General features: G+C 40.8%; 1 protein-coding gene across 1 annotated transcript in view; it reads left to right on the top strand.

The window, feature by feature from the left end:
- Window positions 1–1,293: 1,293 nt before the first annotated feature.
- The window catches only part of RAD50 (RAD50 double strand break repair protein), a 114,313-nt gene continuing 90,183 nt past the window's right edge, over window positions 1,294–25,423 (top strand). The window contains exons 1-2 of the mRNA XM_040241825.1: window positions 1,294–1,742; window positions 4,061–4,144. Coding sequence (XP_040097759.1) covers window positions 1,614–1,742; window positions 4,061–4,144 — 213 coding nt within the window. The 5' untranslated portion in view covers window positions 1,294–1,613. The remainder of the gene's footprint in view (window positions 1,743–4,060; window positions 4,145–25,423) is intronic.

Genomic DNA, 25,423 nt, shown 5'->3' on the forward strand with positions numbered 1-25,423 from the left:
AATGGCCAACGTCTATAGGATCATTGAAAAAGCAAGAGAATTCCAGAAAAACGTCTACTTCTGCTTTGTTAACTACCCCAAAGCCTTCGACTATGCGGATCACAACAAAATGTGGAAAATTCTTCAAGAGATGGGAATACCAGACTAACTTACCTGCCTCCTGAGAAATCTGTGTGCAGGTCATGAAGCAACAGTTAGAGCCGGACATTAAAGAACAGACGAGTTCCAAATCTGGAAGGAAGTATGTCAAGGCTGTATATTGTCACTCTGCTTATTTAACTATATGCAGAGTACAGCATGCGAAATGTTGGGCTGGATGAAGCCGAAGCTGGAATCAAGATTGCTGGGAGAAACATCAATAACCTCAGATACACAGATAACACCACCCTTATGGCAGAAAGCAAAGAACTAAAGAGCCTCTTGATGAAAGTGAAAGAGGAGAGTGGAAAAGGTTGGCTTAAAACTCAACATTCAAAAAACTAAGATCATGGCATCCAGTCCCATCACTTCATGGCAAATAGATGGGGAAACAATGGAAACAGTGAGAGACTATTCCAAAATCACTGCAGATGGTGACTGCAGGCTTGAAATTAAAGGACGCTTGCTCCTTGGAAGAAAAGCTATGATAAGCACAGCATATTAAAAAGCAAAGATATTACTCGTCAACAAAGGTCCATCTAGTCAAAGTTATGGTTTTTCCAGTAGTCATGTATGGATGTGAGAGTTGGACTATAAAGAAAGCTGAGCCCAAAGAACTGATGCTTTTGAACTGTAGTGTTGGAGAAGACTCTTGAGAGTCCCTTGGACTGCAAGGAGATCAAACCAGTCCATCCTAAAGGAGATCAGTCCCGACTATTCATTGGAAGGACTGATACTGAAACTGAAACTCCAATAGTTCGGCCACCTAAGGCGAAGAACTGACTCATTAGAAACGATCCTGATGCTGGGAAAGATTGAATGCAGGAGAAGAGGACGACAGAGGATGAGATGGCTGGATGGCATCACCCACTCGATGGACATGAGTTTGAGCAAGCTCTGGGAGTTGGTGATGAACAGGGAAGCCTGGCCTGCTGCAGTCCATGCAGTCGCAGAGTCGGACACGACGGAACGACTGAACTGAACTGAGTGCTGCCTCACCCCTGCCCCTCCTCGTCCCCTCCCTCTCGCCCCTCCTCCCTCGGTCCGCTGCTAGGAGACACAACGCTTTCAAGACCCGGCACGCGACAGCCTCAGACTGTAAACCTGCGCGCGCACCTAGCTTCCGACTTCCCGGCGTGCCCCGTGCCTGCGGCGTAAATGCGCGCCGGCGCAGCGACCCACCTGACCCGCGCGGCGTAGCCAAGGCGGGAGTCTGTGAGTGCCTCGGTCTCGGGCTCCCTGGGCCTGGGGGTTCTGCCCGCGTGTGTCGTGGGCAGCCCCGGGCTGGCCCCCACCCCCGCTCTCGTCCTGCAGCAGGGAAGAAAGCCAGTGTGGGAGGGACGGTCCCAGCCCGAGCCTTCCGAGACGCTGGAGTCCTTACGACCCGTTCTTGCTGTGCTCCGGCCTCGCTGCTAAACCTTTGGTGGGCCCCGAGTTCTAGACCCCAGCTGTTGAGAAAAGAAACGTTTGCAAACATGTCCCGGATCGAAAAGATGAGCATTCAGGGCGTGCGGAGTTTTGGAATAGAGGATAAAGATAAACAAATTATCACTTTCTTCAGTCCCCTTACAATTTTGGTTGGACCTAATGGGGCGGGGAAAACGGTAAGTCCTCTAAGGAGCCGCCTTCAGTTTATGGGTCGCCACGTGTTACAGAGCTGGAGTAGAGTATCTGCAGAGTTCGGAACTCTAGCTTAGGGTGAGAGGAGTCAGTATGACTCAACTCCTGGGGCCCCAGGGTACACCTGGGTCATCAGCTGACTTCCGTGCCCAGGAGCGTGGCTTGGTGTGGACTTCTGGTCTCTGTCACCTGAGCCGCCAACCGGACTTTTGTCCACTGCTGCCCAGTGGACAGGGTTTTCTTGAGAATCCCGAGAGGCCGGGAGCTAACTGCGTGAGCTTACAGAGCTCACAGCCCCACAGGAACTTTTTTTTTTTTTTTGCCTGTATTCATGTTTTCTTAATTCTCTTTATTCTCATGGCATAGCATTCATTTCCTGGTAGTTGTCCCCGTTCGGGATTTTTTGTTGTTGTTGTTATAAAATGTAAATGTATGACTTTAAGAAAACTACTATCCCGACTAAGCATAATGACTAGGTAAATAACAGTTTTAAAATGAAACATCCATTGGGGCTTGGTTAAATTGGGAAACTGTTTTGTTGTTGGGATGCTCTTATCTAGTTCAAATAAAGGTTAGAGCACAGCATATATACTGTGACTTTTTAAAACCCTGGAAATATTTAGAAATTTGAGTTGAGCTCTGGAATGGTATGCAATTTTGAAAGAAGTGTAGCCAAGAGGCTGTCTGGTCTGAAAGAGTGTTTTGAGAAAAGCAAGGTGATATCGTAACAGGGAGAAGAGGAAGTGAAAAGCATAGAGAAAGACAAGGTTTGGTGTTGAGAGCTGAATGCCAGACTCTTGTCTATTTGTTTATGTAAAAATATTATTTACAGATGCTTTTTTATGTACCTAAGCACTATATTAAGTGTTACTGATAGGTTAGTTTAGTGTTTATGAGCCCTAGCTGCTTGAATACAGATTTTTTTTTTTTTTTGCTTCTCCATTTATTAGTTGTGTGACTGGGCAAAAGTGACCTAAATGTTCTTTGCCTTAGTTTTCTTATTTATAAAATGGATGTTAAAAATAGTTTCTATGGCCTAGGGTTAATGTGAGAATTAAATGCTTAATGTATGTAAAAGTGGTTAGTACAGTACCTGTCACATAATAAGGTTGATACTAGCCATTTGTTTTGTTTCAACTTAAAAAAAAAATTCAGCCTTATTGGAGTATAATGGCATATACATTGTAGGCTATTTAAAGTATACATCATGGTGATTTGACAAACATGTGTTCCCCAAAAGGTTTCTCTTATTCTAGTTAACACATCTATCACCTTGAACCAGAAAGCTCAGCTTCTCTGTACAACGTTGCCAAATTAAATCCCCGAGACAGTTTTGCGTGACGTAGAAAAGGGTAGCTTTATTGCTTTGCCACGGAAAGGGGGACACAGTGGGCTCATGCCCTCCAAACCATGTGTCCCCAACTGGGGAATATAGTGACAAGTTTTATAGTAACAGCCTGATTAGCTCGTGGCCGTTCTAATGATGGTGAGGTAAGTAGGAGTCGACATCATCAACCCTCAGGTGTAATTACTCTGGGGTCTGCATGTCCTGGGCAGCATCCCACCTGGAGGGGGTTTCGGTATCTGCAGAGTAGCTCAAAGATATTGTGATATTGTGTGTATCTGTTGATAGGGAAACAGGGCCTTGCCCCAACGCTGCTCTTGACTGTCTCTCTCTGGTTTCATCCCCTCCCTCCCCTAAATAACTTTATTGCTTGAATCTGCCCTTTGGAACTCAGGGAAGGTCATGGAGGGTGAATGAAGGCTGCTTCCTATAATCAAAGAAATGGGGAACACAGAAAGTCCTTGTGCCCAGAAGCCACATAGGGCCCTGCAGGATATCAGCCTCACATATTTATCCGTGTGTGTGCGTGTGCGTGTGTGTGTGTGTGTGTATGTAGCTGGGAAGTTGATGGGAGAAAGGTGTGTGTGTGTCTGGGTGTGTGTGTGTCTGTGTGTGTGTGAGAGAGAGAACATTTAAGTTTGACTCTCAATAAATTTCATTTATACAATATAGTGTAATCAGCTATGGTGAGCTGTTTAAGCCATTGTTATTAAAAACTTAGTTTAATTTTAATTAGAAATAGAAAATTTTTCTCCCCAAATAATTTTTATTTCAGTATACCTTCTTAATTATATAGCTTTTCTATATTTATATGTCAGGTTTTATAATATCAAAACTTACCTAATCATATATTTTATAGTCTTTTATCTTTTACAAATACTTATAATGAATTGAAATTTTATAGTTAAATTCTGCAGTTTTCTAATAAGTAAATAATATAATTTTCTATTTCTTTAGACCATCATTGAATGTCTAAAATATATTTGTACTGGAGATTTTCCTCCTGGAACCAAAGGAAATACATTTGTTCATGACCCCAAGGTAATGATGCCAGTGAAACATTTTTTTTTCTTTTGTTTTTTAATTTTATTGACATATAGTTGATTGTGTTAATTTGTGTGAATTATGTGAATTTCGGCATAGCAGAGTGATTCAGTTATATATATTCTTTTTCATATTCTTTTCCATCATGGTTTATTACAGGATATTGACTATAGCTCCCTGTGCTATAGAGTTGGACCTTGTTGTGTATCCATTCTAAATGTAATGGTTTGCATCTGCTAACTCCAAACTCCCAGTCCACCCCTCCTCCTCCCCTTGTCTCCTTGACAACCGCAAGTCTGTTCTCTGTGTCTGCGAGTCTGTTTCTGTTTTGTATGTGCATGCTCAGTTAGATCCAACTCTTTGCAACCCCATGGACTGCAGCTTTCCAGGCTCCTCTGTCCATGGGGTTTTCCAGGCAAAAATACTGGAGTGGGTTGCCATTTCCTACTCCAGAAACTTATTTTTAAATAAAATTTTTATAATGATAAAAGTGATAGCTCATTGTAGAAAACTTGGCAGTGGGAAAATATGAGATATGGAAGTCACTCACGTACAGTCAGTGAGTGATAGCCATTGTTGACATTTTCATGTGTTTCTTCTCCTTTACGTACTGCCTTAAGTAGCTGAAGTCATACTCTTAATTTTGTATTCTGAGCTTTTTTCCCATCTAACATTATCATCAAGTCCTGTGTTATTAAAAACTATATTAAATTCTTAGTCTGGGTGTTTGGTACATGGGTACTTTTAATTTTATTAATTTATGTACTTTCAGTTCAGTTCAGTTCAGTAGCTCAGTCGTGTCCAACTCTTTGCGACCCCATGAATTGAAGCACGTCAGGCCTCCCTGTCCATCACCAACTCCCGGAGTTCACTCACTCACGTCCATCGAGTCAGTGATGCCATCCAGCCATCTCATCCTCTGTCGTCCCCTTCTCCTCCTGCCCACGATCCCTCCCAGCATCAGAGTCTTTTCCAATGAGTCAACTCTTCGCATGAGGTGGCCAAAGTACTGGAGTTTCAGCTTTAGCATCATTCCTTCCAAAGAAATCCCAGGGCTGATCTCCTTCAGAATGGACTGGTTGGATCTCCTTGCAATTACTTTACAATACTGTAGTGGTTTTTGCCATACATTGACATAAGTCAGCCATGGCTGCACATGTGTTCACTATCCAGAACCCCTCGCCCACCTCCCTCCCGATCCCATCCCCCAGAGTCATCCTAGTGAACCAGCCCTGAGCACCCTGTCTTATGCATTGAACCTGGACCCGTGATCTGCTTCACATTTCAACACTACTCCCTCAAATCGTCCCACCTTCGCCTTCTCCCACAGAGTCCAAAAGACTGTTCTTTACATCTGTGTCTGTCTTGCTGTCTTGCATATAGGGTCATCGTTACCATCTTTCTAAATTCCGTATATATGGGTTAGTATACTATATTGGTGTTTTTCTATCTGACTTCACTTGGTATAATAGGTTCCAGTTTCATCCACCTCATTAGAATTGATTCAAATGCATTCTTCCAGCAAATTTGGAAAACTCAGCAGTGGCCACAGGACTGGAAAAGGTCAGTTTTCATTCCAATTCCAAAGAAAGGAAATGGCAAAAGAATGCTCAAACTACCGCACAATTGCACTCATCTCACATGCTAATAAAGTAATGCTCAAAATTCTCCAAGCCAGGCTTCAGCAATACGTGAACCGTGAACTCCCTGATGTTCAAGCTGGTTTTAGAAAAGGCAGAGGAACCAGAGATCAAATTGCCAACATCCACTGGATCATGGAAAAAGCAAGAGAGTTCCAGAAAAACATCTATTTCTGCTTTATTGACTATGCCAAAGCCTTTGACTGTGGATCACAATAAACTGTGGAAAATTCTGAAAGAGATGGGAATACCAGACCACTTGAACTGCCTCTTGAGAAATCTGTATGCAGGTCAGGAAGCAACAGTTAGAACTGGACATGGAACAAGAGACTGGTTCCAAACAGGAAAAGGAGTACGTCAAGGCTGTATATTGTCACCCTGCTTATTTAACTTCTATGCAGAGTACATCATGAGAAACGCTGGACTGGAAGAAACACAAACTGGAATCAAGATTGCCGGGAGAAATATCAATAACCTCAGATATGCAGATGACACCACCCTTATGGCAGAAAGTGAAGAGGAGCTAAAAAGCTTCTTGATGAAAGTGAAAGAGGAGAGTGAAAAAGTTGGCTTAAAGCTCAACATTCAGAAAATGAAGATCATGGCATCTGGTCCCATCACTTCATGGGAAATAGATGGGGAAACAGTGGAAACAGTGTCAGACTTTATTTTTTTGGGCTCCAGAATCACTGCAGATGGTGATTGCAGCCATGAAATTAAAAGAGGCTTACTCCTTGGAAGAAAAGTTATGACCAACCTAGATAGTATATTCGAAAGCAGAGACATTACTTTGCCGACTAAAGTCCATCTAGTCAAGGCTATGGTTTTTCCTGTGGTCATGTATAGATGTGAGAGTTGGACTGTGAAGAAAGCTGAGCGCTGAAGAATTGATGCTTTTGAAGTGTGTTGTTGGAGAAGACTCTTGAGAGTCCCTTGGACTGCAAGGAGATCCAGCCAGTCCATTCTGAAGGAGATCAGCCCTGGGATTTCTTTGGAAGGAATGATGCTAAAGCTGAAGCTCCAGTACTTTGGCCACCTCATGCGAAGAGTTGACTCATTGGAAAAGACTCTGATGCTGGGAGGGATTGGGGGCAGGAGAAGAAGGGGACGACAGAGGATGAGATGGCTGGATGGCATCACTGACTCGATGGACGTGAGTCTGAGTGAACTCTGGGAGATGGTGATGGACAGGGAGGCCTGGCGTGCTGCAATTCATGGGGTCGCAAAGAGTCAGACACGACTGAGCGACTGAACTGAACTGAACTGCATAGCCTATTGTGTATAGGTACATGGGTGCTTTTTTAATCTTTGTACTTTGTCTGAAATATTTTCTACTTAAAACACCTTTTATGAATATTTTTAATGATTGCATCATTTTCTTATATTTAGCCTTGCTTTTAGTTTTTCATTAAAATGTATCATGATGAAAGTCTGTGTATGAATCTTTGAATTATGGTGTTTTAACTTAGTGTGTGTTTAGGACATAGACTTTTCTATATACATTTTGGTTTATAGTTTTTCCTTTTTTATATTGCAGTATAGTTGATTCACAATATTGCATTAGTTTTAGGTATACAGAAAAGTGATTCAGTTATATGCCTATATTTTTTAAGATTATTTTCCACTATAGGTTATTACAAGATATAGAATATTGTTGCCTGTGTTAAATCACTCTTGCTTACATATATTACTGTGTATCTGCTAATCCCAAACTCCTGATTTATCTCTCTTCCTGAAGTAAGTTTTACTTTGGTGTATGTGTAGTGAGGTCCTGTGCCTCTCATTACCCCTACTTCCCAAGAGTTTGTTGTGTATTTCTTCCAGGCTTTTTTGTGTGTTTATGGAAAAAAAACCTCTGTGTGTATATAAATAACACTCACATAAATATTTTAATCAATATAATTTTATTTTGACTATTCCACAAATCAAGTATTTATTTTGTGATATTTTTGTTGCTGTTTTTTTAGTTGCTAAGTCATGTCCAACTCTTGTGGCCCCATGAACTGTAGCCCTCCAGGCTCCTCTGTCCATGGGATTTCCCAGACAAGAATACTGGTGTGGGTTGCCTTCTCCCAGGGATCTTCCCAGCCCAGGAAACAAACCAGTGTCTCTTGCATTGGCAGATGGATTCTTTACCACTGCGCCACCTGCAGATATGTTAAGATATATATACTTTTGTTTCATTATTTTTAATTACTTAATAGTATTCCATTGAGTTTATATTCTCTAGCTTATTTAACTGATGCACTGTTGATAGTCTTTTAAATTGTTTCCACTTTTATATGGCTAAAGATAACTCTGATTATGAAAGTGATCTTGGGCAATCTTGGCCTGAAGCAGGATTTTGGCTCCCTGACCAGAGACTGAAGTCAGGCTGTGATAGAGCACCGAATCCTAGACTCTAGACTATCAGGGTCAGTGGGCAGTGACAAGGCCCTGGCCCACTGGTTTTGTAGAAATGAATTTCCACAGACAGAAAGTAGTGAAACATGTAAAGTGTTTATTCGAAAGAAAAAGTATGTATGAATAGACTCATATAAGCAGACTCAGAGAATCATGCCCTGGAGGTAGTTTGAATCACTTATATGGGGCATTTCTTCCAGATTTCCTCTGGCCAATCATATTACTTTGCCTGATTCTGAGCCTGTATTAGATTTAACTCAGGGTCCTCCCCGTGTGAGCGCACATTTCTCAGCCAAGGTGGATTCTAGTGAAGAGGCCTATGGGCAGGTTGACATCATCTACCGTGGGGTGGTTCCCCCTTTTCATTGGCCCCTTAGGAGCCTTTCTGTGCACATGTTGTTGGAAACGTCTCCTTGACCTCAAGAATGAGAAATATGTGGTCTCTATCTGGGCAAGGCTCAGGTCCTCCTCACTTCTGCTATTATTTTCATCTTGGAGTATCTGTCCACAGGGGACAAACTCCAGCTGCTCAGCCTGGGGCCCATCTCAAATCCCTCCTGAGAGACGTGAACCCCAAGAAATCTTTATTGGGAGGATAAAGGGCTTTTGGGCTGGCATGGGGCTTGTAAGCCTCCCTAGTTGGGGTCACAGAGCTCTCACCCTGTCTCATTAAGGGCCCAGGATGACCTCTGTTGTTACACCAGCAGGATCTGTTCTGAGGAGTGGCTGGCATCTCCGCATCGCCATTATCTTGATATGAAACTAGTGTAATCTGAAAGAGACAAACTTAACAAGTAGATTAAAAAGGCAGGGGCCAAAAACCAATAAATGAACTATTATAACCAGGGGCCCAAGCAGGAGTAAGAACCAGGTTATATATGGTAGCAATTTGGATCCTGGTCCATGTAGAGTCAGTACTGGGGTTACCCTGTCAGAAGGGATGGAGCCATTTGGTGTGATCTTACATATTTTTGATGTCTGCTTCTGTTAGCCCAGCGTGATTTGATGTGGGTGTTATAGACTCAGTTGGTTGGACAACCTGACATAAATAGACAAAATAGATCTCATTTCTTCTCAGGAAAATAAGCCTGAAACCTAGTTTGGACCTAGTGCTTTGGGGAGACTTGTAGCCAGGTAGCCAGTTGTCTAGTTTAATCTAACTAGGTTTTAACCTTTGATGTGATATTAACATAAATAATATAAGCTGTTGATCATCATACATGTCTCTTCTTTTTGTTATTTTGTAAAGCAATTGTAATATCTGAAAATGTAATAGTTACAAGAGGAGACTTTTAAAAAGTAAGGTTGTAGTTGCCAGCTGTTAACAGACACTGTTTTGAGAATGGCTGTTGGCATCTCAAGACTGATACTGCTCAGAAAACTTAAGTTCTCAACAATATAATGACTTATCTGAAATCACACCCTGTACTAAGTATCACTTAGTATTGCCTTGGATGTCTGAAGCATAGTTACTCCATTTTGACTTTTAATTGTGGTTTTCTCCTTAATAGCCAAAGCAAATGCTGCCATTAATGATGTTAGTACCTCTTTAGGTATGAGAAGATGCAAGAATTTGGGCTCCTAAAATCTCCTGAAAATATCTTAACTATCTGAAGACCTGTTTTGTCAGTTTTTCCCAGAGCACAGAGTGAGTGCCTCATTACTGATCTCCACCCTCAACCTCTTTTAGGGGGTGTTAAAGGTCAGCAGCTGCAGCAGCTCATGATTTAATCCTTGCCACCAACCTACAGCAGTAGGTGGCAAGTGCCAGTCTCCAGTTGTTAGGGCCCCTTTATGGTCATAAATTTTATGGTCATAAAAAGGGCCCTTTCATAACCATTTCATCCCATGGTGCTCAGAATGCTCATTCATGGGTCTGGTGAAATTTTGTTGCTAGGCTGCTCAATGAGCTATTATTGGACTAGGCCTTATTAACAGTAGCCATAAATCTCTATACCACCTGTATTAATTACTAGGCTCTTACAATCTAGGAAAAGATTCCCTCTTGTAGCTTCTTCTCATGTAAGAGTTCCACTGTTCTAGTCATTAACCTCATATAGAACTATATATTTTTGTCGGAGACTCAGTCACACAATGGTAAATGCAAGAAATGACAATCTTGTAAAACAGGCTATGTAAAAAAATAACAGCTAACAGTATTATTAAGGTCATAAGTAAGAACTTAAGAATTTTTATTAGATACAACCCAGTATATCCCAGATTGTCTGACTTTGTTGTGTACCGATCCTTATCTTTAAGGGAAATTATTATCCACAAGGCACTCAGCTCAATTTCCTAGTGGTGGTGTTCAGTCGCTCAGTCGTGTCCGACTCTTTGCGACCCCATGAACTGCAGCATGCCAGGCTTCCCTGTCCTTCACCATCTCCCAGAGCTTGCTCAAACTCATGTCCACTGAGTCGGTGATGCCATCCAACCATCTTATCCTCTGTCGTCCCCTTCTCCTGCCTTCAGTCTTTCCCAGCATCAGGGTCTTTTCCAATGAGTCAGTTCTTCACATCAGGTGGCCAAAGTATTGGAGCTTCAGTATCAGTCCTTTCAATGAATATTCAGGACTAATTTCCTATAGGATTGACTAGTTTGATCTCCTTGCAGTCCAAGGGACTCTCAAGAGTGTTCTCCAACACCACAGTTCAAAAGCATCAATTCTTTAGCACCTTTGCTTTCTTTATGGTCCAACTCTCACATCCATACATGATTAATGGAAAAACCATAACTTTGACTATACAGACCTTTGTTGGCAAAGTAATATCTCTGTTTTTTAGTATGCTGAGTTTGTCATAGCTTTTCTTCCAAGGAGCAAGCATCTTTTAATTTCATGGCTGCAGTCACCATCTGCAGTGATTTTGGAGCCCAGGAAAATGAAGTCTGTCACTGTTTCCATTGTTTCCCCATCTGTTTGCCATGAAGTGATGGGGCCAGATGCCATGATCTTAGTTTTTTGAATGCTGAGTTTTAAACCAGCTTTTTCACTCTCCTCTTCCACTTTCATCAAGAGGTTCTTTATAGTTCCTCTTTGCTTTCTGCCATAAGGGTGGTGTCATCTGCATATCTCAAGTTATTGGTATTTCTCCTGGGAATCTTGATTCCAGCTTGTGTTTCATCCAGGCCTGCATTTCACATGATATACTCTGCATATAAATTAAATAAGCAGAGTGACAACATACAGCCTTGACCTACTGTTTTCCCAGTTTTGAACCAGTTCATTGTTCCATGTCTGGTTCTAACTGTTGTTTCTCGATCTGCATACAGGTCTCTCAGGAGGCAGGTAAGGTGGTCTGGTATTCCCATTTCTTTAAGGAATTTTCCACAGTTTGTTGTGATCCACACAAAGGCTTTAGTGTAGTCAGTGAAGCAGAAGTAGATGTTTTTCTGGAATTCTCTTGCTTTTTCTATGATCCAGCAGATGTTGGCAGTTTGTCTCTGGTTCCTCTGCCTTTTCTAAATCCAGCTTGAACATCTAGAAGTTCTTGGTTCATATACTGTGGAAGCCTATTTTGGAGAATCTTGAGCGTTACTTTGCTAGCGTGTGAAATGAGTGCCGTTGTGCTGCATGTTGAATACTCTTTGGCATTGCCCTTCTTTGGGATTGGAATGAAAACTGACCCTTTCCAGTCCTGTGGCCACTGCTGAGTTTTCCAAATTTGCTGGCATATTGAATGCAACACTTTCACAGCATCATCTTTTAGAATCTGAAATAGCTCAGCTGGAATTCCATCACCTCCACTAGCTTTGTTTGTAGTGATGCTTCCTACAGCCCACTTGACTTTGCACTCCAGAAAGTCTGGCTCTAGGTGAATGATCACACCATTGTGGTTATCCAGGTCATTAAGATCTTTTCTGTATACTACTTTTGTGTATTCCTAGTGTTACTAATTATCCTTAGTAATTGTTCCAAACAAAGTAATTAATTTTTCTTTAGAAATAGTAAATCATTTACTATATTTACTGAGCCTTTTCTACAATGACTATTTCACACCCTCTCTTAAACCTAAAATGTTCTCTCTTCAGTTGACGGATGATCTTGCCTTGTGTTTTCTTGAGAAAATAGACGGAATCATTAAATCTACCAAACTACCCTGCATATATATCCGTACTGTTTTCACCTTTGTAATAAGGGTAAATTGTTTATCATTTGTTTTAAGGTCAATTAAGTCCTCTTGGAACCTAGATCCAGTATCAGTCACTTTTGTCAAGTCAGGCATTTTGCCTTTCAGCTGTCTTTGCTCCTGCATTCAGTTTCTCCTTCTTTAGGGTATCATTTACGTCAGCAGATAAACATGTTCTGGTTGCGCCAGTCTACAAACAGACAAACTCTCCCTTTACTCCAGTTCAGCCTCTGGCTAATACTCTCTGTTCTATTTATACCAAAATTCTTAAGAGTTATGTGTGCTCATTGTTTTCGCTTTATTGCTTCCCCTTTTCTCCCCAGCCTACTCTGTTTAGATTTTCTTTTTTTCCCCTCACTAAAACTGCTCTGGTAAGGTGACCAGTAATCTTCATATTACCGGATAACTTAAAAAAAATATATTTGTTTAGCTGTGCCAAGCCTTCATGGTGGCACTTGGTGTCTTTGATCCTGTGGCATGTGGGATCTTCTCTTTTTTTAGTTGTGACATGCAGAATCTTTGTCTTTGTGTCTTTATATCTTGTGGCATGTGTGTTCTAGCTTCCTGGCCAGGGTCCCCTGTGTTGGGAGCACAGAGTCTTAGCCACTGGACCACCAGGAAAGTCTCAGAACGGTTATTTTCTAGTTCTCAATACTTTCTCTGCAGATTTGATGTATTAATAATTGGTTTTCCTCTTTTTTTTAAAACGTTACTCTCTTGGCTTTCATGACACCATAATCTCATACCTCTTTTTTGCTGGGCCATACTTTAGTCTCCGTTAATGAGTCTACTTTGGCCTGACTCTTCTTGGATGATATTCACTCTCACAGCTTTAAGTATTGGTTATGTTGCAAGAAGAGGGACCTCTTTCAGGGCTCAAGAGTGGGCTCTTGTCTAACACTCAGAAACGAATTGTCTGAGGAGACATGTGCTGAAAAAGCAAGAGACTTCATTGGGAAGGGGTACTCTGGCAAAGAGCAGCAGAGGAAGGGAACTCAGGAGAACTGCTCTGCCGTGTGACTTGTGGTCTCAGGTCTTATGGTAATACGGTCACTTTCCAGGTTGTCCCTGGCCAGTCATTCTGACTTAGGGTCCTTCCTGGTGCTGTTCTCATTGCTTATCCAGGATAGGTTCCAGTGAGAACGATTCTGGGAGGTTGGTAGGATGTATGGATTAATTCTCCTGTCTCCTTTTGATGTTTCGCAAATTCTGGTTGATGGTAGCTTGTTAGTTCCACATTCTTTACCAAGAACTCCTATTGTAAGATAACCCATGAAGATGGTTACTATAGGGCCTGGCCTTGACAGGCAGTTTGGGTTAGTGGTTCTCTGTACAGTTACATGCTGATGAATTCCCAAATATTATATTTAGTCCTAACTTCTTTCCTAAACTATAGACATATATGTCCAGCTGTTTAAGTATTTAATGGGGATCTCCAGTTTAACATACTGAAAATAGAACTCTTGGTTCCCTGTTCCCCCATTCCTCTCACATTCTCAAGCCTGTTACTACCTCAGTAACCTGCAGTTTAATAAATGATATTATCTGCACATTTGCTTGAAATGTGCAGAAACCTGTCTGTCATTCTTTTAATGATTCCTTTATCTCATCTTGTTTCTAATTCATAAGCAATTCTTACCTATTCTTCTACAGTATGTACAGAATATGTCCCTTCATCTCTTCTGTTTCCCTGGTCCAAGCCACCATCCTTTTCCCTTTGAACTATTCTGATAGTCTGCAAACTTGTTTTCCTGCCTCATTCTTTTCTTTTTCTGGCTGTGTCATGTGGGACCTTAGTTCCCCAACCTGGGATTGAACCCATTCCTCCTGCAGTGGACATGTGAAGTCTTAACCACTAGACTTGGAGAAGGCAATGGCAACCCACTCCAGTACTCTTGCCTGGAAAATCCCATGGACAGAGGAGCCTGGTAGGCTGCAGTCCATGGGGTCGCTAAGAGTCGACACGACTGAGCGACTTCACTTTCACTTTTCACTTTCCTGCATTGGAGAAGGAAATGGCAACCCACTCCAGTATTCTTGCCTGGAGAATCCGAGGGACGGGGGAGCCTGGTGGGCTGCTGTCTATGGGGTCGCACAGAGTCAGACATGACTGAAGTGACTTAGCAGCAGCAGCAGCAACCACTAGACTACCAGGGAAGGCCCTCCTGCTTCATTATTGAAATTCTTTTTTATAGAAAAGAATCTCTTTTCTAATAGCAACAAATTATCTCTAAATATTTATTCATTCATTTAACAGGGAGTGGGTCTTTTAAAGTCTGGGGAAAGAAGACTCCAGTCAGTGTTAATACTAAGTGCAGAGTCCTTGAGGTAGGATCGTATTTGATGTGTTCAAGGAATCACAAGGGGAGGAGCAAAATAATCAGAGGAACACTAGTAGAAAATTGTTAGAATAGTTGAAGGGTCTAGATCCTGTAGGATTTGGGGTTGTAATTTAAATAGGAATCCATTAGAAGATTTAAGCAGGAAGAGGACATGATTTGTATTTTAAAGTGATCAGTCTAGCTGCTGAGAGGACTGTCTGTAAATGGTGAGGGTAGAAGGGTGAAGACTGATAAAGGGCATTTTGTGGTAATCCAGGTGAGGAATATTGGTGGCTTAATTAAGTGGTAATGGTAGAAAATATGACAAATACTTGGATTTGGGATGTTTTAAAGGTAGAACCAGCCGATTAGCTATTGATTTGGGTAATGGTGTATGAGAAACATAGAAGCATCAAGCAGAACTTCAAGTTTTTTGACTTTAGCAAATAGATAAAATAGTAGTAATGAGGAAACTCTGGAAAAGGAGGTTTGAGGGCCTCTGGTTTAAATGTATAAATCGGGATGGGAATTCCTAGGCAGCCCAGTGGTTAGGACTTGGTGCTTTCATTGCTAGGGCCCACCACCCCGCTCTCCCTCTGCCCCGGGTTCAGTCCCTGGTCAGGGAATTAAGATCCTGCAAACCGAGTGGTGCAGTTAAAAAAGAGGAAAAAAAAACCCCACATGTAAATTGGGGATGTTTATTATGTTTGTTAGATATCGAAAGGAGATGTCCAGTAGATAAATAGAAGTATGTCTGAGGGGAGGTTTGCGTTAAAATTAGGAATCATTGATGCATACACTTACATATGTATAGAGTTAGTCTTAAAGCCTGATGGGATCTCCTAGGAAGTGAATATAGAGAAGATCTGAGCCTAGGGCATATTAGCATTTAGAAATAAGAAAGAGGAGGAGCCAGTGAAAGATGCCAAAAGAAAAACAACTAGTAAAGCAAGGAAAATAGAGAATGGTGTCTTAGAAGACAAAAGAATAGTGTCACAAGAAAGAGGAGTCATCAGCTGTGTCAGATATGTGGATAGCTCAATCAAGAAGCAGATTTGACTATGTGAAGGTCATGGTGATCTTGACAAAACCAGTTTTAGTAATCTGAGAAAACAGGAGGTAAGGAAGTAAAACACGTAGAATTGTTTTATGAGTTGTTCTATAAGTGGAAAGAAATGGGGCAATCACTGAAAAGGTTTGCAGGATCAAGAAGTTTTTTTGGCTTTCGTTCCTGTGTTTTCTACATATGTGTGTATTTTCTGGATGTTTCCATGTTGATTGATGCTCTAGTAGTTTTGCCAGTCTCATCTATCACCCACCCCCTTTCCAATTGCTTTCATCTTTCTAGAGCTGTTTTTCTCAGCTATCTGCTTATGTCCTCTCTGTGGTTCTTCTGGCTATGGTGGTTTAGCTCTCTTCACTTACTACCCGCTTTTCAGCTGCTCTCATTTTCCAGTTCTGAGCTCCCACCCACACTTGTTCATCAACTCTTCTCTCCTGAGTCACTCACACCTCCTACTGTGGGTGGAGCCATTCCCCTCACCTGAATTGCCCACATCCCCTCAGTTTTCCCAATATGCTATGTTCTTCTCAACATTTCAGTTTCTCTCACCCTCTTATATCTTCAACTTCTCTTCTCTTTCTATTTCCCTGTTTTAATTTGACCCTGCACCTAATATTGTTTATCTTAAACAAATGTCTGGGTTTTTCTGGTTTTTCTCAGTAATTTTTCTTACCTGTGTTCAGTTGTTTCTATCTTTTTAGGTACTTTGATTTCCATGTTGCTCTGTTTGCCTAACTTCACACCTTTCTCCTCTACTTCTTTCAAACTTTCAGCTGCGTGAGTACATCCATTCTTCTTTTACCTAATTCGCATCTCTTCAGTTGACCTGGACCCTCAGAAGCTCAATTCTCTTGTCTGCATCTCATCAAGTTTGTTTTGCTTCTGGCTGATACTGTAAATTTTCTGGATGCTTATTTCCTCAGCACTTTCTTTATCCCATTTTGTGGCCATATATTGTGTTCCTAAAAGTGGGAGATACTAGAACATTTATAAATTGATAGGAATGACACTGGAGAGAGGGGGAAATTGATCTAAGGGAGAGGACAATTATGGAGCAAAATCCTTGAGTAGGCAAGAAGAGATACGATCCATTGCTCAACTGAAGGAGTTACCAAGTGTGCACGTTGTTATCCTTTGTAAAAGGATGGCAGGCAGAGTATACATGGTAAATTTAGTAGTGAGAGAATGAAACAATCCTCTTTTGATTGTTTCTATAGTCTCAGTGGAAAAAAGAAGTGAAATCATTAGCTGAGAGTAGGAGAGGGGGATGATTGAGGCTAGCAAAATTAAAAGGTAGTTTTTATTTCAGAGTAATTTGACTAGGGAAGTGTTAAAGGGTTACGTGACGGTGTCAAGGGGTCACTTGAGGTTTGTGGGTGAAAATTTATAGGGAGCGCAATCATTATGTTTGTGTGTTTTCACTTTTCTTCAGCTGCTCAGTGGCAGACACTGAATGAGTTGGAAAGTTGGATTTAATCAAGGTTGAAGGTTTGCCTGGTAAATAAAATGAAGGGAGTAAGAGGCAAGGAATTTACTATATTCTTTTTTTTTCTTTCAACTATGTTCTCAATAGATTTAATCAGTCCCCTTATATGTAATGAATCTCCTATTGGTACACCAGAACTCTAACACTCCATACTGGACCAACTCTACCCACCGTGTACAAACGCTCTTCATCCTGCTTGGCCTATAACTCCTCATGCTGGCCCCCTCATGTGGATGTTTTCCCTTTCCACTTGGGCTCTGACTTTACCATTTTCCACCCATGAACACCTTGCTTACCTTTCTCAGCCACAAATACTCTTTACCATGAGGCCTCTTGTAGGGTTGCCGTCTCTAATCTGGCATCTGAATCGTCCCTGCAGGCTTCGCCCTGCCCATGTGGATTCCCTCCTCAGTGTTGTCAGGCTCTGCATCCCCACATTATGCCTTCCCCTAGGACAGACATCATTGTTCTCCTGAGCTTGGTCATCCCTACTCACAGATGCCCTTTTAGCTTGCTTAAATTGACACCTTTGGACTTTGGAAACCCTGGGCCAAGCTGTCTGTCCAATGTGCATACCCTTGTCAGCCTGCTCAAGCTCATTCAGCCTGCTCCATGCTGAGCTACCATGTTCCCCCACCTCCAGGTAGCATGCATGTGTACCTTCTTCTGCCCCATCTAATGGTTTTACAGCTAGATTGTTTGGAAAGTAAAGGGCTTATTATATTTTTTTCTTTTGGATAGAAATTCTTCTAAAGTGTAATATATGTTTCTCCGCCTTAAAAAATTCCTCAGTTTTACTGAGGAAGAGCCACCAGGGAAGCCCCTACTTTTTGAAGAGCGTCAACAACAGCATTGTTCTTGAAATGCTACAAAATACTCCCTCTTTAAATTATTAATACATTTACTATTTTGATTCTTGACAGGTAGGTGCCAGGAGAAAAAATATGTATTTGGCTAACCAGTCTATTTGTAATTAACCAGGCATATTGTAAACAAGTTAACTCATTTTCTGGTATGTAGGTGTGAAAAATCCTTTAACTGCCATGGATTAAAATCTCAGTAGTTACTTTCCTTGGCCTCCCTCACAACTCAGTAAAGAATCCGCCTGCAATGCAGGAGACCCAGGTTCGATCCCTGGGTCGGGAAGATCCCTGCAGAAGGAAATGGCAACCCACTCCAGTATTCTTGCCTGGAGAATCCCAGGGACAAAGAAACCTAGCAGGTTATAGTCCATGGGGTTGCAAAGAGTCGGACACAAGTTAGTGACTAAAATAGCTACTTTCCTTGGGATGAAATGATAGGATCAAGTCCCTGGGCAAAGCTGAATATTAATCTTTTGCTACCTCCTCACTAAGATGTCTGTATCTAAATTTCTCCTGGATTACTCTCAGCTTCTTATCTTGCCTCAGTCCAGTCTGTTTACCCGGAGACAAAATGATTCTTCTACAATGCATTATCTCCTGCATGATTTTCCTTGAAAATCATCAAACTCTTTAATGATTTTCCATTGCTTTAAGTCCAAAACTCTTTTTTAACATGTTTCAGAAAGCTTTTAATTAGTGAAACCATCTTCTGTCTCTACTTTCCTTTTCCCTTCTTTCTGCAGAAAACTTTCTGAAATTACTTTAGCCATTCAGTGTCTCAGATCTTTTCATCTGCTTACTCCTGCTTAGCTCTGTCAGGTTTCTATTTAAATACTCATTTCCTTTAGAAAACCTTCCCAGTCCTCTCCTAGATAAGTTAGATGCCTCTACTTTGTGCTCCCAGAGCATCTTGTACTTCTCTTATGATGATGCTTAACATTCCTTTTTCTACCCTTTTGTTTAACCCCTCTGTCTTCCATGCACCAAAGGAAAAAAGTGTCATTTTTGAACCAAAACAACACATGAAAGCTAATGAATGCCTCATAAATATTTGTTAAACAATTGATGAATATGAAAGTTAAATTTATTCTAAAAAGTCATTAAAGTATCAACAAAAGTTACTTACGATTTTTTAAAAAAGGCAAACCCTGGGGTTTGTGATTTTGGTTGCAATAGAATAATGAGTATCATACTTGTGCTCCCAAGATGAACAACTTTAAAACTGGAAAAAATATTTGAATCAACTCTTTGAGGCATTGGACAACAGATGCTGGGTTGTAATATCTGAGAAAAGAAAAATATATGTGGTGACTACAAATTTATTCTAGCCTTCTACCTAGGGACACTTTGCAAACTTCAGTGTACAGAATTAGAATCCAACAGAGAGCAGTAGTCACTTGGCAGATGAAACAAACAAGTTTGGGTTTGCTGAGGTGGTTGTAAATGTGAGGCAAGGTTCAGGGGTGAGATTGCTGTGTAGAGATGGGACCCCAGAAATCTTCATAAGGAACCCATGAGTCTTTTGCCAGATACTAAGCTGCATGTGTTTTAGAACGAGATTCAGTGAGGACTAGCAGAGAACAGCTACTGGGGTAGAGAAGTGGGATTGTGAACTGAATAGATTCTAGCTTTCCTTCTAAGGAGCAAGTATCTTAATTTCATGGCTGCAGGCACCTTCCATAGTGATGTTGGAGCTCAAGAAAATAAAATCTGTCACTCCTTGAACTTTTCCCCCCTTCCGTTTGCCATGAAGTGATGGGACCAGAAGCCATGATCTTATTTTTTTGGATGTTAAGTTTTAAGCCAGCTTTTTCACTCCTCTCTTTGACTTTCATCAAGAGGCTTTTTAGTTCTTCTTTGCTTTCTGCCATTAGAGTGTTATCCTGTGTGTATCTGAGGTTGTTGATATTTCTCCTGGCAATCTTGATTCCAGCCTGTGATTCATCCAGCCTGGCATTTTGCATGACGTACTCTGTATATAAGTTAAATGAGCAAGGTGACAATATACAGCCTTGACATACTCTTTTCCCAATTTTGAACCAGTCTGTTGTTCCATGTCTAGTTCTTACTGTTGCTTCTTGACCCGCATAGGTTTCTAAGGAGGCAGGTAAGGTGGGCTGGTATTCCCATCTCTTTAAGGAATTTTCCACAGTTTGTTGTGATCCACACAAATACTTTAGCATAGTCAATGAAGCAGAAGTAAATGTTTTTCTGGCATTCCCTTACAAAAAGTCCCCAATAAAGAAAAAGGAATACCAGTAGGTTTTTTTTCCCTAAAGTATAGTTGATTGACATTTTTGTGTTACTTTCAGGTGTACAATGTAGCGATTCAGTACTTTTGCAGATTATACTGCCTTATAGGTTTTTACAAGAAAATGGGTATAATTCCTTGTGCATTCTTGTTGCTTACCGTAGTATCTTGTATCTGTTAATCCTTTATCCAGATTTATTCCTTTCCCCTCCTCTTTGGTATCCACAAGTTTGTTTTCTATATGTCTATTTCTATTTTGCATATACATTCATTTGTATTATGTTTTAGAGGGAACTATTTTTAAATATAATAATACAGATAAATTAAACATAAAAGGATGGAAAATGTACTAAAATATGCCAGCTAATAAAAAGAAAGTTGAATTGGCTATATTAACATCAGACAGTATACTTTAGAACTAGTAATGCTGTTGGGGTAAGAAGTGATGTTTTATGATGATAGAAGAATCAGTTCATCAAGAGGATATAACAACTCTAGATTTAGAGCTTTGATATGAAAGAGGCAAAAAAATCTATGGAACTAAAGGAGATACAGAAAAATCTGCAATTATAGTTGGAGGTCTCAATGCCCCTCTCTGTATAGAAACAGAAAAAGCAGACAAAATAGCAGAAAGCCATGGAAAACTTTTAACACTGTTAGTCAAATTAACCTAATTGACTTTATAGTCCATTCGAACAGTGAATGGTGGAATACACACTATTTTCTTTACTTTTTTACTGAAGGATAATTGCTTTATAAAATTTTGTTTTCTGTCAAACCTCAACATGAGTCAGCCATAGGTATACATATATAACCTCCCTCCCATCTCCCTCCCCATCCCATCCCTCTAGGTTGATACAGAACCCCTGTTTGAGTTTCCTGAGCCATACAGCAAATTCCTGTTGGCTATCTGTTTTACATATGGTAATGTAAGTTTCCATGTTACTGTTTCATACATCTCACCCTCTCCTCCCCTCTCCCCATGTCCATAAGTCTGTTCTCTATGTCTCTTTCTCCACTGCTGCTGCAGTTGTGTCTGACTCTGTGTGACCCCATAGACAGCAGCCCACCAGGCTCCCCCATCCCTGGGATTCTCCAGGCAGGAACACTGGAGTGGGTTGCCATTTCCTTCTCCAATGCAGGAAAGTGAAAAGTGAAGTCGCTCAGTCGTGTCTGACTCTTCGCGACCCCACGGACTGCAGCCTACCAGGCTCCTCCGTCCATGGGATTCTCCAGGCAGGAACACTGGAGTGGGTTGCCATTTCCTTCTCCAATGCAGGAAAGTGAAAAGTGAAGTCGCTCAGTCGTGTCTGACTCTTCGCGACCCCATGGACTGCAGCCCACCAGGCTCCTCCGTCCATGGGATTCTCCAGGCAAGAGTCCTGGCGTGGGGTGCCATTGCCTTCTCCACTGCTGCCCTGTAAATAAATTCTTCAGTACCATTTTTCTAGATTCTGTAATGTGTATTAGAATATGATATTTATCTTTCTCTTTCTGACTCACTTCACTCTGTATAACAGATTCTTGGTTCACCCACATCATCAGAACTGACTCAGATGCGTTCCTTTTATGGCTGAGTAATACTCCATTGTGCATATGTACCACAACTCCTTTATCCATTCATCTGTCGATGGACATCTAGGTTGCTTCCATGTTCTAGCTATTGTAAATAGTGCTGCAATGAACAGTGGGATACACGTGTCTTTTTCAGCCCTGGTTTCCTCAGGGTATATGCCTAGGAGTGGGATTGCTGGGTCATACAGTGGTTTTATTCCTAGATTTTAAGGACTCTCCATACCATCTTCCATAGTGGCTGTATCAGTTTACACTCCCACCAACAGTGCAGGAGCGTTCCCTTTTCTCCACCCCTCTCCGGCGTTTACTGTTTGTAGACTTCCCGGTGATGGCCGTTTTGACCGGTGTCAGGTGATATCTCGTTGTGGTTTTGATTTGCATTTCTCTATTGAGTGATGTTGAGCATCTTTTCATGTGTTTATTAGCCATCTGTGTGTCTTCTTTGGAGAAATGTCTGTTTAGGTCTTTTCCTCACTTTTTAATTGGGTTGTTTGTCTTTCTAGCATTGAGTTGTATGAGCTGCTTGTATATTTTGGAAATTAACCCTTTGTCAGTTATTTCATGTGCTATCATTTTCTCCCATTCTGAGGATTGTCTTTTCACCTTGCTTATAGTTTCCTTTGCTGTGCAAAAGCTTTTAAGTTTAATCAGATCCCACTTGTTAACTTTTGTTTTTGTTTCCCTTATTCCAGGAGGTGGGTCATAGAGGACGTTGCTTTGATTTATGTCAACAAGTGTTCTGCCTATGTTTTCCTCTAAGAGTTTTATAGTTTCTGGTCTTACATTTAGATCTTTAATCCATTTCGAGTTTATCTTTGTGTATGGTGTTAGGAAGTCTTTGACATTCTTTGACATGTAGCTGTCCAGTTTTCCCAGCACCATTTATCAAAGGCTGTCTTTGCCCCATTGTATATTCTTGCCTCCTTTGTCAAGAATAAGGTGCTCATACCTTAGGTGCATGGATTTATTTCTGGGCTTTCTATCTTGTTCCATTGGTCTATATTTCTGTTTTTGTGCCAGTACCATACTGTCTTGATGACTAGCTTTGTAGTATAATTTGAAGTCAGGGAGATTGATCCCTCCAGCTCCATTCTTCTTTCTCAAGACTGCTTTGGGTATTTGGAGTCTTTTGTGTTTCCATGTGAATTGTGAAATTTTTTGTTCTAGTTCTGTGAAAAATGCCATTGGTAATTTGAGAGGAATTGCATTGAATCTGTAGATTGCATTTGGCAGTATAGTCATTTTCACAATATTGATTCTTCTACCCAGGAACATGGACTATGTCCATCTGTTTATGTTGTCTTTGATTTCTTTCATCAGTGTCTTATAATCTTCTGTGTACAGTTCTTTTGTCTCCTTAGGTAAGTTTATTCCTATGTATTTAATTCTTTTTGTTGCAGAGGTAAATGGGATTGATTCCTTAATTTATCTTTCTGATTTTTCATTGTTAGTATATAGAAATGCAAGTGATTTCTGTGTATTGATTTTGTATCCTCAGTTCAGTTCAGTTGCTCAGTCGTGTCTGACTCTTTGTGACCCCATGAATCGCAGTACACCAGGCCTCCCTGTCCATCACCAACTCCCAGAGTTTACTCAAACTCATGTCCATCGAGTTGGTGATGCCATCCAGCCATCTCATCCTCGGTCGTCCCCTTCTCCTCCTGCCCCCAACCCCTCCCGGCATCAGGGTCTTTTCCAATGAGTCAACTCTTTGCATGAGGTGGCCAAAGTACTGGAGTTTCAGCTTCAACATCAGTCCTTCCAATGAACACCCAGGATCGATCTCCTTTAGAATGGACTGGTTGGATCTCCTTGCAGTCCAAGAGACTCTCAAGAGTCTTCTCCAGCACCACAGTTCAAAAGCATCAGTTCTTCAGCGCTCAGCTTTCTTCACAGTCCAACTCTCACAACCTTGCTAAATTCACTGATTAGCTCTAGTATAATTTTCTGATACTATCTTTAAGGTTTTCTGTGTACAGTATCATGTCATCTGCACACAGTGAGAGTTTTACTTCTTCTTTTCCAATCTGGATTCCTTTTATTTCTTTTTCTTCTCTGATTGCTGTAGCTAGGACTTCCAGAACTATGTTGAATAATAGTGGCCAAAGCGGACACCCTTGTCTTGTTCCTGATCTTAGGGGAGAGTGCTTTCAGTTTGTCACCATTGAGAATAATGTTTGCTGTAGGCTTATCATATATGGCCTTTACCGTGTTGAGATAGTTTCCTTCTGTGCCCATTTTTTGAAGAGTTTTAATCATAAATGAGTGGTGAATTTTGTCAAAGGCTTTTTCTGCATCTATTGAGATTACCGTATGGTTTTTATCTTTCTGTTTGTTAATATGGTGTATCACATTGATTGTGTATATTGAAGAATCGTTGCATTCCTGGAATAAACGCAACTTGATCGTGCTCTATGATGTTTTTGATGTGTTGCTGAATTCTGTTTGCTAAAATTTTGTTGAGGATTTTTGCATCTATGTTCATCAGTGATATTGGCCTGTCGTTTTCTTTTTGGTGTTGTCTTTGCCTGATTTTGGTATCAGGGTGACGGTGGCCTTGAAGAATGAGTTCGGAAGTGTTCCTTCTGCAATTTTTTGAAAGAGTTTTAGAAGGATAGGCATTAGCTCTTTAAATGTTTGATAGAATTCTCCTCTGAAGCCGTCTGGTCCCGGGCTTTTGTTTTTTGGGAGATTTTTTATCACAGCTTCAATTTCAGTGCTTGTAACTGGGTTGTTCATAATTTCTGTTTATTCCTGGTTCAGTCTTGAAAGATTGAACTTTTTTAAGAACCTGTCCATTTCTTCCAGGGTATCCATTTTATTGCCCTATGATTGTTCTTAATAGTCTCTTATAATCCTTTGTATTGTCTTTACTATTGCTTCTTTCATTTCTTTTTCATTCATTTCTGCTCAGATCTTTATGATTTCTTTCCTTCTACTAATTTTTGGGGTTTTTTGTTCTTCTTTCTCCAGTTGTTTTAGGTGTAAAGTTAGGTTGTCTATTTGATGTTTTTCTTGTTTCTTGAGGTAGGATTGTGTTGCTGTAAACTTCCCTCTTAGGACTGCTTTTGCTGCATCCCACAGGTTTTCAGTTATCGTGTTTTCGTTGTCATTTGTTTCTAGAAATTTTTTGATTTCCCTTTTGATTTCTTCAGTAACCTGTTGGTTATTTAGAATCACATTGTTTAATCTCCATGTGTTTGTGTTTCTTACAGTTGTTTTCTTTTAATTGATATCTAGTATCATAGTGTTGTGGTCGGAGAAGATGCTTGATACAATTTCAGTTTTCTTAAATTTACTGAGGTTTGATTTGTGACCTAATATCTGGGGTCTATTTGAGAAGAAGGTGTATTCTGCATTTGGATGGAATGTCCTGAAGATATCAGTGAGATCCATCTCATCGAATGTATCATTTAAGACTTGTTTCTCCTTATAATTTTCTGTTTTGAGGATCTGTCCATTGGTGTGAGTGGGGTGTTAAAGTCTCCTACTATTATTGTGTTACTCTCTATTTCTCCTTTTATGTCTGTTAGTGTTTGTCTTTTGT

Source organism: Oryx dammah, unplaced genomic scaffold, assembly GCF_014754425.2.
Source record: "Oryx dammah isolate SB20612 unplaced genomic scaffold, SCBI_Odam_1.1 HiC_scaffold_5, whole genome shotgun sequence".
NCBI lineage: Eukaryota > Metazoa > Chordata > Mammalia > Artiodactyla > Bovidae > Oryx > Oryx dammah.